General features: G+C 38.8%; 1 protein-coding gene across 1 annotated transcript in view; it reads right to left on the reverse strand.

Annotated features, from left to right (window-relative positions):
- LOC150018675 (DNA damage-induced apoptosis suppressor protein-like) overlaps positions 1 to 5,937 on the reverse strand; it is a 39,271-nt gene extending 33,334 nt beyond the window's left edge. Inside the window, exons 1-2 of the mRNA XM_090265801.1 lie at positions 5,817 to 5,937; positions 565 to 726 (exon numbers count right to left, since the gene is read on the reverse strand). Of these exons, the coding sequence (XP_090121927.1) occupies positions 565 to 726; positions 5,817 to 5,929 (275 nt within the window). The 5' untranslated portion in view covers positions 5,930 to 5,937. The remainder of the gene's footprint in view (positions 1 to 564; positions 727 to 5,816) is intronic.
- Positions 5,938 to 14,415: the final 8,478 nt, after the last annotated feature.

Below are 14,415 nucleotides of genomic sequence, written 5' to 3' on the forward strand. Positions count from 1 at the left end.
AATTTGGATATTCCTTCAGTTTGAAATAATTTTACTTTCTTATTCTTGGATTAGGATTTTGTAATTTAATATTCTAATTACAGCTTAGTTGGCCTGAGTAAAAGGAGCCTGGTTTAATATTATCACAATGTATGTTTAGGAAATAAACGTCTATTTCTTGATTATTTTTCTTTTAAAGGAACTGATGATCTGAGGTTGAGTGGTCATCTTTTTACTAAATACATATTACCTTAAAGACACATATCTTTAGCCCTTACTGCTGTGGCTCAGTGGGCTGGTCGTTGTCCCACAAATCGAAAGGTCACCGGTTTGGTTCCCGGTTGGGGCATATACCTGGGTTAGGGTTGGGTATGTGTGAAAGGCAACTGATTGATGTTTCTCTCACACACATCAATGTTTCTTACCCTCTGCTTTTCCCTCCCTCCCCCATCTTATTTATTTATCTAAATCTTTATTTATCTAAAAATAAATAAATTAAATCATTAAAAAAAACCCCATTATCTTCAAATTCTATTAATATGCTAAAGGAGTAGCTAAGAAAGAGAATGCTTTAAATAATCTTACCTGTGTAAATCAGTAGCTGGAAGACCAAAAAATGTATCTAAGCAGCTTCCAAAAACAGTAATGGCAAATAATTTGTTTGATTCTGCAACTTTTATGGAAAGTTTATATCTGTAACTGGCATTTTCAGCTTCACTAGTAGAACCACATTTTGGACAATTAGACCTGAAAAAGTGGAAGAAAAAAGTATATAAATGTTCACTACATTTTTTTTTTCCATACGATGAAAAACATTTTCTGGAAAAGTAAAAATTAAAAATAGTATTTTGTGTACAAATGTTCCTATACAACTTACATTCTTCTTAAACTATTTCATATGAATCTCTTTTGAATTTATTTTATTCATAAAAGCTACCTTCACTGACAGAATGGTGAAGGAAAACTGTGTGCGCGCGCATGTGCGTGTACATGCAGTGGCGGCATGGTGGGGAAAGAGATGTTCTTATGTTCTTTTTGGGTAGCTAAATCATGAACAATGAGAGGCATATTATAGTCTGGGGTTAGGGGTGGTGCAAACTAAATACAAACACCACATGAACAGAAGACCTGGAAACTGATGTCTAACTTCTATTAAAAAAGTAATAAATCTTGAAACAGTTAATAAAAATTTATATACAGAGTACTCAGTTACATTTTTCTCACCATTATAAGAATAACTTTACTTTCTTTAATTCATTGGAATATACTAATAATTTATCAGATTACAAAAAGTTAGGTATAGAACATATTATTTAACTTGTTTTTAAGGCAATGTGTAGTTAGGCCAATGTGTTTCTGGTAAAAACTATGCATCGAGTGTACTGCCATGTACTAAATGTCTGGTCTTGGTATAGTTACTAAAGCCCTTAAACCTTGATTTCCTCGTCTGTAAAATTCAGGGTTGAAGAAGGACAAAAGGACACAAAGTAAAAGAAAAGAAAGTAAAGATCTACTGCAGATCTTGCCAATTAATAAGTGTTAGTCTGCTTCTCCCTTACAATCTTACCAAAATCTGCTGGAGTTTGTGTTTTAGTGTGGCCATAAATATAGCTTTTTAAAAAGCTACATATTTGAATAGTTAACAGGCATCAGCATTTTGCAGTTTATAAACGTCTGCAACATACATTATCTCATTGTTATAGGTAAACAAGGCTATTTATTCCCATTTGCATATGGGGCTATTGGGGTGAATTTTTGCCCAAGGTAACCAAGTTAGTGAATTTTATTACCTAAATCCAAGACTTTGAATTTCTAGCCAAGAGATTTTACTTGTATGATATCTTATGATAACTATAAGAACAATATGGTAAATAATGAACTATCTTGAAAACAGAGCACTAATGGTAGCCTAACAAAAACTAGGTTTACTAATATGAATGCATATAAATACTAAAATATATATAATTTATTGTTATTTTTTAATTCTCACCCAAGGATATGTTTTTGTTGATTTTAGAGAGAGAGGAAGGGGAGAGAGAGGGAGACAGAGGGAGGTCAGAGAGAGAGAGAGAGAGAGAGAGAGAGAGAGAGAGAGCGGGAGTGTGAGAGCGTGAGAGCACGAGAGCACACGTGAGAGAGAGTGTAACACCAATGTGAGAGAGAGAGAGAGAGAGAGAGTGAGTGCGGGAGTGTGAGAGCGTGAGAGCACGAGAGCACACGTGAGAGAGAGTGTAACACCAATGTGAGAAAGAAACATCAATCAGTTGCCTCCCAGTTGCTGCCAGTAATCACTCTGACCTGGGATGAACTTGCAACTGTTTTTTATGTGCATGGGATGATGCTCCAATCAACTGAACCACCCAGCCAAGGCCAGAGTTTCAACTTTAATATGCATACAAATCTCCCAGGGATCTTGTTAAAATGGAGATTCTAATTCAACAAATCTGGGTCAAGGCCCAAGATCCTGCATTTCTAATAAGCTTGCAGGTGATACGGATGCAGCTGCTCCCCTGACCACACTTTGGGAAGCAAGGGTAGAGACAGCACATTCAAATTACGTATAATTTCCTGGTTTAACTTCTAAAAACAGCCCTATTTCCAAAATGTCATTTGTTATGGAATAGCAGTTTTCAAACTGTGTATGCTTAAAAATTATTGAGAAAAACCAAAGAGCTTGCATTTATGAGTAATAACTACTTATATTTTAATTGATTACAAGAAATTAAGTAAAAGAGAAATTAAAATCAATAAAGCTAAAAATAAGAGACCCATTGCATAGTTAACAAAAAGAACATACTTTATGAAAAATAACTATGTGTTCCAAAAAAAAAAAAAAGAAGAAGAAATAAGTGAGAATAGCGGCACTGTTTAAAGTTTTGCAAATCTCTTAAATGTTTGGTTTAATAAAGACAGCAGAATTCTCGCATCTCCTTTTCAGCTCAGTCTGTTGTGACATCACATGTCATGTCATCTCTCGAAAACTCCACTATGTACTTGTAGGAGAATAAGTGAAAGGGAAATAATGCCTCAGGATTATGAAAATGATTTGCTCTCGAAAGGCCTCTGAAAAGATCTAAAATAATACCTAAAATTTGCTACTTTTTTTTTGTGATACTGCTTAAAACAGCAAGTTATATTTGTTAATTTCCCTCCCTGGAGTAGAAGTAGTGAGATTAATGATTCTTAGTTTCCTTGGTCTTGAAACTCTGAAAATCTGATGAAAGCAATGGACTCTTTCCCAGAAATATGCACACCTAACCAGAACACTCTATACTTTATATATTTTGGGGACTGGAGGACTCATATACATCTATAGACTCTCCACAGACCCCACGCTAAGAATACCTAAACTAAATGATTACATAATGCTCATGCCAAATTTATAGTCTCATAATAAACTAAATGTATACAATATAATAAAAATATACTGTTCAAAAAAATGTATATTTAATGGAAGCAACCCAAGCCCATCAATAGAAAAGTGGATAAAAAAGCTGTGGTGGGCAAAACATACATGGGGTGGGAAAATGTAGGTAAACCTACTTTTGCCAACACCAAACAATGGAGTACTACTCAGCCATATAAAGGAATGAAGTCCATTTGTGACAATATGGAGGGACCTAGAGGGTATTATGTTAAGTGCAAGAGGCCTGTCAGAGAAAGACAAATATCATATATTTTCACTTACATGTGGAATTTAAAGAACAATATAAGTGAACAAAACAAACAGAAACAGAGTCATAGATACAGAGAACAGACTGACAGTAGCCAGAGGGGAATAGGGTGGGGGACTGGGTGAAAAAAGGTGGAAGGATTAAGAAGTACCAACTGGTAGTTACAAGAGTCACAGGAATGTAAAGCCCAGCACAGGAAACAGTCGTTGTCGTCGTCGTCGGCAGCCGTCCGTCTCGAGAGACGATGGTGTAGCTTCTTAAGGGTCTATCTGCACTGCCGAGAATGGCTGTGCAGTCCGACTCGGGAGTGACACGGTATCTGTCTCCTCCCGTGTTGAATCGACATCTTGTGATGACGCTGGAGTGTCCTCTCCAGTGAAGCTGAAGCTACAGAGCCTGGGCAGGGTGATATGGAGGGTCTGCTGTTGCCCATGCAGCAGACCCCCCCTCTCTTCGCAGCTGAAGGGTCCAAGGGAAAGACGGAGTCAATACAGCTTGGCTTCAGGTGCGCCGCAGGAGTTGCCGGTGTTGACTACAACGTCAAACCGCCTTAGGGACTCCGGCTCCGGATTTTCTGTCGGGGCTTACTCCCTTAGCCTTTCCCCTGAAGAGGTATGCCGCAAGGCAGCGGAGGTTTTTTGGAGTCAGAGTTTTCCTTCTCTGATGTGCCCTGACTGGAAGATCGAACCAGCGACACTTAGCTCGCAGGTCGACGCTCAATCCACTGAGCCAAACCAGCCAGGGCTAACAGGAAACAGTAATATTGTAATAACTCTGTATGGTGCCAGATGGGTACTGGAAATATCAGGGGGAACACTTTGTAAAGTGTATGATTATTTAACTACTATCCTGTGCACCTGAAATTCTGAAACTAATACAGAATAATACTGATTGTAAACTGTAATTGAAAAATAAAATTTAAAAAAGTGTATCTTTGGCCCTGTCTGGGTAGTTCATTTGGTTAGAGCATCATCCCGATACACCAAGGTGGTGGGTTACATCCCCAGTCAGGGCACATACAAGGCATAAATAAATGGAACAAAAAAAATCAATATTTCTCTCTCTCTCTCTCCCTTTCTCTTTTCTTCTCAATCTCTAAAATTAGTAAGTTAAAAAAAATGTATGTTTAAGGCTTTATGTATCACTTTCCCCCAAAAGGAGAAAACTATGATTGACATATGTGAAATTCAATTTGACTTGCTTAAGTAACTATACAAACATTTTGGATGGTTGGGTGAGGGAGAGGGATAGGAGAGAGGATAGGCAGATAATTTCTGAGCTATGATTCATATTTTAAAACAGGAAAAGAAAGTTCTTAGTATCAGAGACAGATTTCTAGACTAAAGAAACAATGGATCCCATTAAGTCACCTAGAAGGGCAATTCACATCTATTTGGACTGGGTAGATAGCTTATCTAAATAAATAAGTACCCTCCCTTGCTCATAATTTTTGGGAGAGTATAAAAACATACACATACACACACACACACTATAAAAATAAAGCTAATTTTATCCTTCATATGAAAGATTATATTTGTATAAAGGTACACACACACACACACACACACACACACATATATATATACACATGCATACTCGTGTATGTAAATATGTCATATGATAAAAAACCTTTTATCATACATCTTTTATATTTGTATCTGCATCTTTATATACATCACGGAACCTTTACAAATGGAATCTTGGAACCCTAATACTACAGGGATGAGGGTGGGGCTCTTATTGAAACTAAAGTGGGGCCCCAGAGCCTATCCTACTTTCCAGCACTTTCTACTATTCCTTCTCTAGTTCCCACCTCCCTCCAGAAGCATGGAGCCCTAAGGCTCTGCAGAACGCAATATGAAAACCACCTCTGCTCTAAGTCTTGGAAGATAAAAAAAGAAAAAAGTTAAGCCCATCAGTACAAAACACCTATTAGAGTTGTTATCGCTAAGGATTTGGAGTCCAAAGAAAATCTTTAGGCAGCAGTCTTTTTGCGCTTGGGTGTCTCTACGACCTTGTGCGAAGGCTGGAGTATGGAATGCTTCCGCCATAAACGTGCTGCACTGCAGCAGCGGGGAAATCCAAGTGGGAATTTCTGTTTCCTGCGTTGGCTTTGCAACTCACTCATATTTCCTCTCTCACGCTTACAGGCTTTACTTGTACCTTTTGGAGACCAGGATTATCCGAGAGAAGCACTTTTGACATGAAGGGTAGATAAAACTGGAATTTTGGAGAGCAAGAACAGAGGCAAGAAGAAATTTTCTTCTTCTATTCATGTGTTCACGCTGTGGCCTGCAAAACAAATAGTCACTGGGGTGATGGCAAATCTTTAATTGTACGTGCATAATTCATTCCTGAGGAAAGGATCTTACCCTCCACTGCAAAGCCAACAGATGTCCTTTCTAGTAAATGTCCTTTTCATGCTTAATTAAAAAGTATTAACACACAGAAAATAAAATTTAAAACAACACTTCAAATAAACATTCTGTTCTGAACAAATACTACACCTTAATAATTGAGGGAAATAGTCACTTAGCTTCTTTAACATCTGATAAGAACAGCTACACAGAACTTGTTTCTACCATTAATAGGAAGGAACTTAAACTTATATGACATCTTTAAAGAACCTAAAAGCAGAAAAAAAATAACTTTATTGGATCTCAGTGTACACATTTTTTACACAGCTTTAAAGAGAAAAAAAAAGTTTATATTTTGTAAACAGAAAAAGCAAAATGTTATATAGTGAAAGTTTAAAGTGCTTTAAGTTCCTTGTAAAAAACATGAGAGAAGTAAAACAATAAAATAGCAATGTTCTACTTTCATAATTTAAAAAATTTCAAATGTTGGTTTGTTTAACCAACATTTAAAAGTTGATTAGCTGAATTGTAGTATAAAATAAATGTCTCTGCACATGTTCAAGGTAAAACTATATCAATATATTTCCATTTGAAAACACATGGAAAAAATTTCTGATTTCTGAACACAAGTGAAACTGTTTCTGAGGCTGGTATCTGCAAATTTTGACAAAGTGGAAGTCACAGTTTAAAAATCACAATAGAAACTTTTAGCCATAGGTCTTCACAGGATGAGAAACCCAGACATGGTGACGATGGAAGGGAGACCTTAAACTGATACTAATCCTGTCCATCAAAATGACATTTCTATGAAAATAAAATCTTGCCACCTAAGCAGTGAGATGGGAGTTTACAAAGATGAAAGATAAACAGATTTATATAAGTCACTGCACTACATTATTAAAGGGAGCATAAAATAAAAAGCTAATACTGCTTAATTCATTGTTATCCTTATTTTGGGACCCTTAAATATATAAAACTAGTGAGGTTCTACCAAAAGCAGATATGTATTCCTAGGCCACATGGCAGTTTCTAAGGACAAGGTCGAGAAAGAGATAAAGGATCAAGGCAAAGGCAGAAGGAAGGGTCGGCCACAGGAAAGAGCACCTGCCCTCTCCATCTCCTCTAAAATCCAGTCGGGTAGGGTGTAACATGATGGGACACCCAGCTGTCAGTCAGGGGAGATAAAACGGGGCACAGCTTCCTCCGGAAAATGTCATCTCTTACTTGCTTACAATCCTGCTACTTAGAACGAAGCCTCATTCCTAACAATGGCCTACAAGGCCCTAGGTCATCTGGCTCCGGGTACTTGACCTCACCTTGGTGACTGCAGCACTTCAAGCCTCCAAAACACCAAACAATCTGATTTCTCAGGCTTTTGTGCTTCCTTCCTCTATGCCTACAATGGTTTTCCCTTAATTCTTCAAATAGCTGGTTCACTCCTACTTTTTAATTTTTAACTCGAATGTTACTCCCTTTAGAGAGATCCACTTTATCTTAAGTAGAACTCGCAGTTTCTATGATATATATCACCCATTTTATTACCTCACGGTGCTAACCCTGCTCGTGATATAAACAGTCATGAGAATGCATATATCCTATATGTGCACTTGCTCACTTAGTTTTGTTTGTTCTTCCCACACTAGTCTGAAATTTTCGAGAAGACAGGGACCTGGTCTCTTCTGTGCTCCACTATATCCCCAGTGCTTAGCACATAGTAAATTCTCTATAAATATTCAGTGAATAAGTGAAAAACTATAAGCAGAATTGTGCAATTTAACAAAATTTTTATAACAAAGTAGCTATATGCCATGTAATAGGATTTTCCTCCTTTTCATTGAAAGCCCCCTTCAAAAAGCCTTGCTCTATTAACATAAAGAATGACTTCTTTTTCCACATCTTATACTACTGTACTCTATAGCCTCACCATGTTTTATCTCTTCTATTCCATTTGGTTTTATTCTCCCTAATGCCTTTTCTCTTGATCCTCTCCTCCTTGTTCTTTATGTGCTAGCCATTTATGCTAGAGAACACAAGGAAGCCGACCCCCCCAGACACTCCCCTAGCACAATATGTTTCACATTTCTTTGCTTCCCTCCCCCTCTTCCTTCTGTCTACAATGTTCTCTCACTCTCCTGCTAATGCTTATTCCTCTTTAAAATTCTTTTCAGGGGTCTTCTTCTCCAGGAAGCTTTCCCAGGTTAAGTGACCCTACTTTTTAATTTATCACCTGTCAAATTCAGTAAACTTGTTTAATAACTGTTTTATTGGAACTTGAGTAATATCTTAGAATGACCATCATTTTACATCCCCAGTGCCCAGCTCAACACTTGTCAATCTGAACTTGAGCTATTAACTTTCTTTGTGATTTTCAGATTCCCTCTTTTGTCAGTTCTACCATATACCATTAAATATAAAACACCATTTTACTAAATCACAAAATAATGTTATTTTTGTATATACATTAGAATGCACAGAGTAGTTTACTATATAGTACCTTATTTAAAACTTATTTTAATTATTATTTACATTTTACCCTTATTTCCAACTTATTTTCTTAATTGTGGTTATATGAGCTGAGATTATCTTATTTAGGGCTCTAAAATAAAATTTTAATTGTACCAAAACTATATCGGCATTCATCAAATCATATTCTTTTTAAAAAATTTATTTATTGTTTTTCTATTACAGTTGTTCCACTTTTTCTCCCATTGCTCCCCCGCCCCACTCCTCCTAAGTCAGTCCCCACCCTATTGTCCATGTCCATGGGTCATTTATACTAGTTCCTTGACCTGACCTTTTCCCTTCTTTCTCTCCACCCCACCCCCAACACCCCCCCCCCCCGCCCCAGTCACTGTCAGTCTGCTCCTTGTTTACATGCCTCTGGTTTTATTTTGCTTGTTCGTTTGTGTTGTTCATCAGTTTCCTGTAGTAGGTGATATCACATGGTATTTGTCTTTCACTGCCTGGCTTATTTTGCTAAGCACATCAAATCATATTCTTCATAAAACAGTTATCAAATTAAAATTTTAGGAAAATGATTAAGCCTGTATGATGATGATGACACTGTCCCAAGTGTTGTGGGGATATTTTGAGAGTAAGACATTTCCTGTCCTAAAGTGTCCACTGTATAATTGGGCAGATAACTTACCAATAAATGAAAAACACACAAGCAGAAGTATTTGGGGATTAATTTCTAAGTTAATTATACAAGAACTAATTGCTGTATTTTTAAAGATTGGTTACATTGTCTTTAAGGGTTTACTGCCCTCTAGTGGATCAAATAAGTATGTCTAGAAAACGATAACGGGCAAATTTGAGAACTAAAGTGAAAAAGGTCATTAAAAAACGATTTTTACTATTTGTATTTCACCTGGTAAACCCCAGAAAATTGCAAAAAAACTTTCCATTCTTTGTCTGGTGGACACAAATACAATAATATCCTTTCAGGGAGTTACTATTAGTCACTCCCTTTGCTGTTTTCATAGTGTTTCCTTAACAATACTTGTCACCTAGTTTGCTTTGTCTCTCTCCTGCTTGACTTGCGGTATAGTGAATCCATGTCTGACAGATAAATGAATTAAGTATCAGGAATGAGTATTTACTAAAGTTAGGCAAACACAGTGATAGAGTTGAGAACAACTTCATATGTGGTGTTTCCTGCAATTTATCTTTTTTCTTGATCTCATTAGGAAGGATGGTGATATAGTATTACATTTCTTCAGCTCCATCACAGTCAGCAAATCAGATTCTAATTAATGAGCTCAATATATTTACTTATGAGCTATTTATTTTACAACTGCTAAATACCAGGTTTGGGGGATAATACAAGTGATGGACAAAATAGAAAAAATAGACTTACAGTCTAATGCCAGAGACAGATATTAAACCAATAACCACACAGAAAATTTAAATGAAATTGTGGTGAATTCTAGAATGAAAAGGAACATAATATCATGAGAAAGTGTAATAGGGGGACTGATCTATAGTCTTAGCTTGGGATGGAGAAAGATAGAGGAAGGTAGGGAAATGTAACCTTTTTTAAAAAAGTATTTTCTCTCAGAGTTGTCAGATTATTTTCTTTATATGTTTAAAATATTTTCTAATCATTTTTATAATTAGTAAAGTGAAAAAATATAGTTAGAAAAGTGAAAAAATATAGTGAATATACTAGGTAGGAAAACTAGCAATAACATACAAAGAAAACCTTGGGTCCTTCCAATCTCTCACATATAAAAGTAGAAACAAGAAGGCTGAGATGGAGACAGAGGGAGAACAGTGGCTCAGAAAAATAATTTGGAGTAAGCTAGTTTGTGAGGAAAAGGACCACCTGATGGTGGATTAAAGAGACCCAGTGGGTTCCAAGCAACTTCTTTTAAGTTTAAATGAAGGAAAATGCATATCCATTCCTGACTCTACCCCTTCACACTGGCTGGCAAGGCTATGATCTGGGAGATGTACCAGTGTAACCTTTAAGGTGAGAGAAGAGAAATGTCCATGGATATAAACTATCTGTAAACCAGAAATCATTTGGGGCAAATATATGTAAAAACTTCCTGCGGTAAGGAAATCCAAATCCAGTAACTGAGAAGAAGGCCTCACAGCCACTTTGGTGGATATGGTATTCTTAACTCTTTATACACTGGCATCCTCTAAACTGTTGTCTCTACTGCTAAATAAAAATCAGAAAAGGATGATTTATCAGTAATGATTTCCAGTTGCAGAAAATCATTTCAGCAAAGCGGAGCCGGGCTTTCATCACATGTTGGCAACAGCATTCCTGTAACAGAGAAAGGACTGTTGTCACAGTCTTCCTCCACACTCCGGTAACAAGTGCTTTCAAAAAGGTCACCTTCTAAGAGGAAAAGTTGCATTTCTGGAGAATGTTCCCTGCACAGGTACCTTTGGAAAGGAGACTGACATGAGCAACCATTTCTTTCTTTCCCTTCACAGCTCTGCTTTTTGAAGCCTTTGCAGAGCAATGCAACACTAACAGAAAAAAAATTAAGCAATATAACCAACAAAAAAACAAGATCATGATACTCATGGTTCTTGAATCACTCTAGCTTATTCCAGTCTACCTACACCAAAGGGCTGCTTACTGGCATGATCCTGTGAGGGCATGTGACTATAAGAAATCAGAGAAACAGCCAATAGCTTGAATTCGGGGAAACGTTTCACAGGATTTTCTTCATCACCGGGCATGCTTTGCTAACTAACACTTTAATTAGTGGCAATTTTCTTGTGTATTAAAAAAATATTTCATACAATGAGAATGGTTTCTCTGCACCCTTGCTGACTCACCACAGTCCCAATTCTTATGATACCCTGGCCTTCTCAGGAGACTAATCTTGTAGAAGACATGTAGAGAAGATGCTTCCTCTAACTTTCTGCTAGTGTCTCTAAAATCACATGACAGAACTGACCCCACGATCTAATAAGGAAAAGCCTCCTAAAGAGGTGATGCAATTTTTCAGTCCAATAATTTTGCCAAATGGTCCCAATAGAGAATCACTTTGTTGTCCTAAGTATTAGCAATGGTTATATTTATGCTCACAAGTCCAGGTATTTTATACAAAAGTCACCACAGTGTCTTGATGCCATTATTAGCCCAGTTTCTGTTCTTGTAGACGGCACATTCCTGTAGTTATATGTCTTTGATTAAAAGTTTGTCCCCAACATCTCTAATTACTATAGGCCCTCGGAGGCGGGTAGGGCTGGCGGAGTCCCTGGTCCCTGTGTCAGGAGTGCAGCGTCTCCAAGGTGGCTCATTTTAATTCCGCAGGGATAGTCATGTCCACTAAGTGGGCATCGTTCTTCCTCCTTGCCAGAACTGACCCGTAAGTGGTAACCTCTCTCAGAGCCACTTAGCTCTAGCATTGGTAGTGACAGGTGTAACCCATTCACTGTATCTGAATTCCTTATTGCTGTGATTTTAGAATAGGCACTATTCCCAATGACCTTGGTGAAGATTTTGAGAGGAATGCTATTTGGATAGCCCTTCTCTTTCTTTGTCTGATGTGTTTCTGATGGAGAGAGAGCCATTTGTCCTTCTGTTCTGGGGAACTGAACATGGCCACAGGGTTCACTGTGGGCCAGCCCAGGACTAACGATTTCATGGCATCAGGATTGCCTTCTCCCACTTCATCCACATAGCTTGCTGTTCACGTGTCACTTAATTTTATTTTTTATCTTAAAGTTATTGTTATATGATTTTGGCCACAACCAACAGATCACTGAACAGGAAAAGATGCCGCTCCTGCCTCTGCAGGCCCTCTTTGAGTTCTACTGGGCCATCAAACAGCAGAGTCCTACTGGAGCACTCACATGATGACAGAAATGCACACGTGTCCACATTAGCAGAAGGCCTTTGCTCAATACTAAGAGGGTTTTGTAGGCTTTATCCTGGGTAAGAGATGGAGTACTCCTTCTCTTCTCTGCTAGTGCTTTCATTTTCTTCATCCCAGGGTGCCAAGCCCGGCTGGACACTACCAGCCTTGCTGACCTGGGAGCTGACCTTTTGATTAAGAGACAGGGTGTGCCCCAGGCTCCTTGGGAAAGACCCAGGGTTCCAACACCTGGAGGGGCTGGGGAAAGGTGATGTCCCAGTCTTGGCCCCAAACCCAGCTGTGGAGTGGGGCTGCCTGCCCCCCGACGCCCCACCCTCGCACCAGTGGATGGAGAGGAAGACTGAGGCTGCTGGGTCTGCTCTGAGAGTGATTAGATTCAAACGCAAGAGCAGGCGAGCAGTCCCCGGGAGATACGAAAATCGGCGAAGGGTACCGGAGGTGACATAGGAGATGGCGGTGCGGCTGGCCTGGTCGTGAGGGCAGCCAAGGTGGAAAGTACTACTATCAGAACTAACAAAGGCGCCCCCAAGCATATAGCATTAACCTCGGCCCTCATCAGTGTGTGTGCCCCGGTGGTGGGCAGGGAGGGCACCTGTGCCAAGCAGGCCTGCTGCTGGGGCTGAGACTCCAGCCCGGGCATCACCGGGCCAGCTCAGTGTCCTCACTTTCATGTGAGTGTAGACATACCTGTCAGGGAGGAAGATCACCCAGGCTGCCCCCGAGAGTTGCTGCTTGGGGACATTGCTTCCATGAAGAAGTCTTTGAAGAAAACCTCAGCCCAGGAGGAAGCTAAGGCAGTCACACCCGTCGGACAGCAGCCCAGGGACAGAACGCGCAGGGGTCAGGCGGCCTGAGTGCAGGCGGTGAGCCAGGCTGCCCGGGTGTGGGCGTCTCCTATCCGGGCGCTGTACCGCTGCCGGCACCAGGCACCGTTGGCTGGAGGCTATCATAGCGTTCAGTGCCTACAAGCACCAGGGCCCGCCCTGCCTTGGGCTTGGATATCCATTATTCAGTCCCTACTCAGCTATGCTTGGCAATTAAAAATAGTTAAGGTATATAACTACCTCCCATTTGTGTTAGAGACAGATTGCATCCCTCCCTGCTGGCATAAAAAGTAATTATGACAGAGAAGTCATGGTAGAGAAAGGTATTCCCACCCTTGTGACTCTGTTTAGAATCAATAGCTTCTATTAGTAAATCACTCAAGGTCTGGACCACAGAATGTTCTCAGAGAAGTCAGTGTTAGCATCAAGATGTGACACTTTGTGACATCCATGGCTTCTGGTGAGGAAGAAGCAGCACTGCTCCCGGAGTCAAAAGACCCAGGTTAACATCTCAGCTCCAGGATCATTTCCGAGACAATACTCTGCATATTACCTAAATTCTTAAACCTTAATTTGCTCACACAAAGTTAAATTAATGTCTGTACTTACCTCACAAGGCTGCTGTAGAGTTCAAATGAGAAAAAAGATGAGGAAATGTTTTAGAAGCCATTAAGTATGATATGAAAATAAAGTATGGTTCTTTTAGATTACTAAAAAGTAAAGTATATTATAAGCTCCAGGTAATATAACTTTTCTGTTCTTTCTCTCTTGAAATGTTCAATTTGTTAAAAAATACCTCCTTCATTATGTTCATTACCTTTTAATTTTAAAGGTACACAGTCTTATGTGTACCTTTAGTTTAGTTTCAAGATGCTTTAACTAAGTGTTTTGTATTTTCTGCTCGTGACCTTTTACACAATGTCCCATCACATTCAAAGTTACCAGTACATCCCTGCATTTTGTAGTGCCCAGCAGCTATCAAAACATTTCCCCATAGATTATTGTATTTGATCCCCACAATAATCCTTCAGAACGAGTATGGATTACTCTTTCAAAATGACTTTTATATAAACTAAAACATATAGAGATATTCATTTTGAATTCAAAGTTTTCCTAAGTCATAAGCTGCCATTATTTCAACTTGTCTCAAGTGACTTAAATATTTTCTGACCCTATATTGAAATCTCGGTATGTGTCAGGCCCTATGCTAAGCAGTGTGTACGATTACATGAAA

Source organism: Furipterus horrens, unplaced genomic scaffold, assembly GCF_987537825.1.
Source record: "Furipterus horrens unplaced genomic scaffold, mFurHor1.1.pri manual_scaffold_2, whole genome shotgun sequence".
Classification (NCBI taxonomy): Eukaryota; Metazoa; Chordata; class Mammalia; order Chiroptera; family Furipteridae; genus Furipterus; species Furipterus horrens.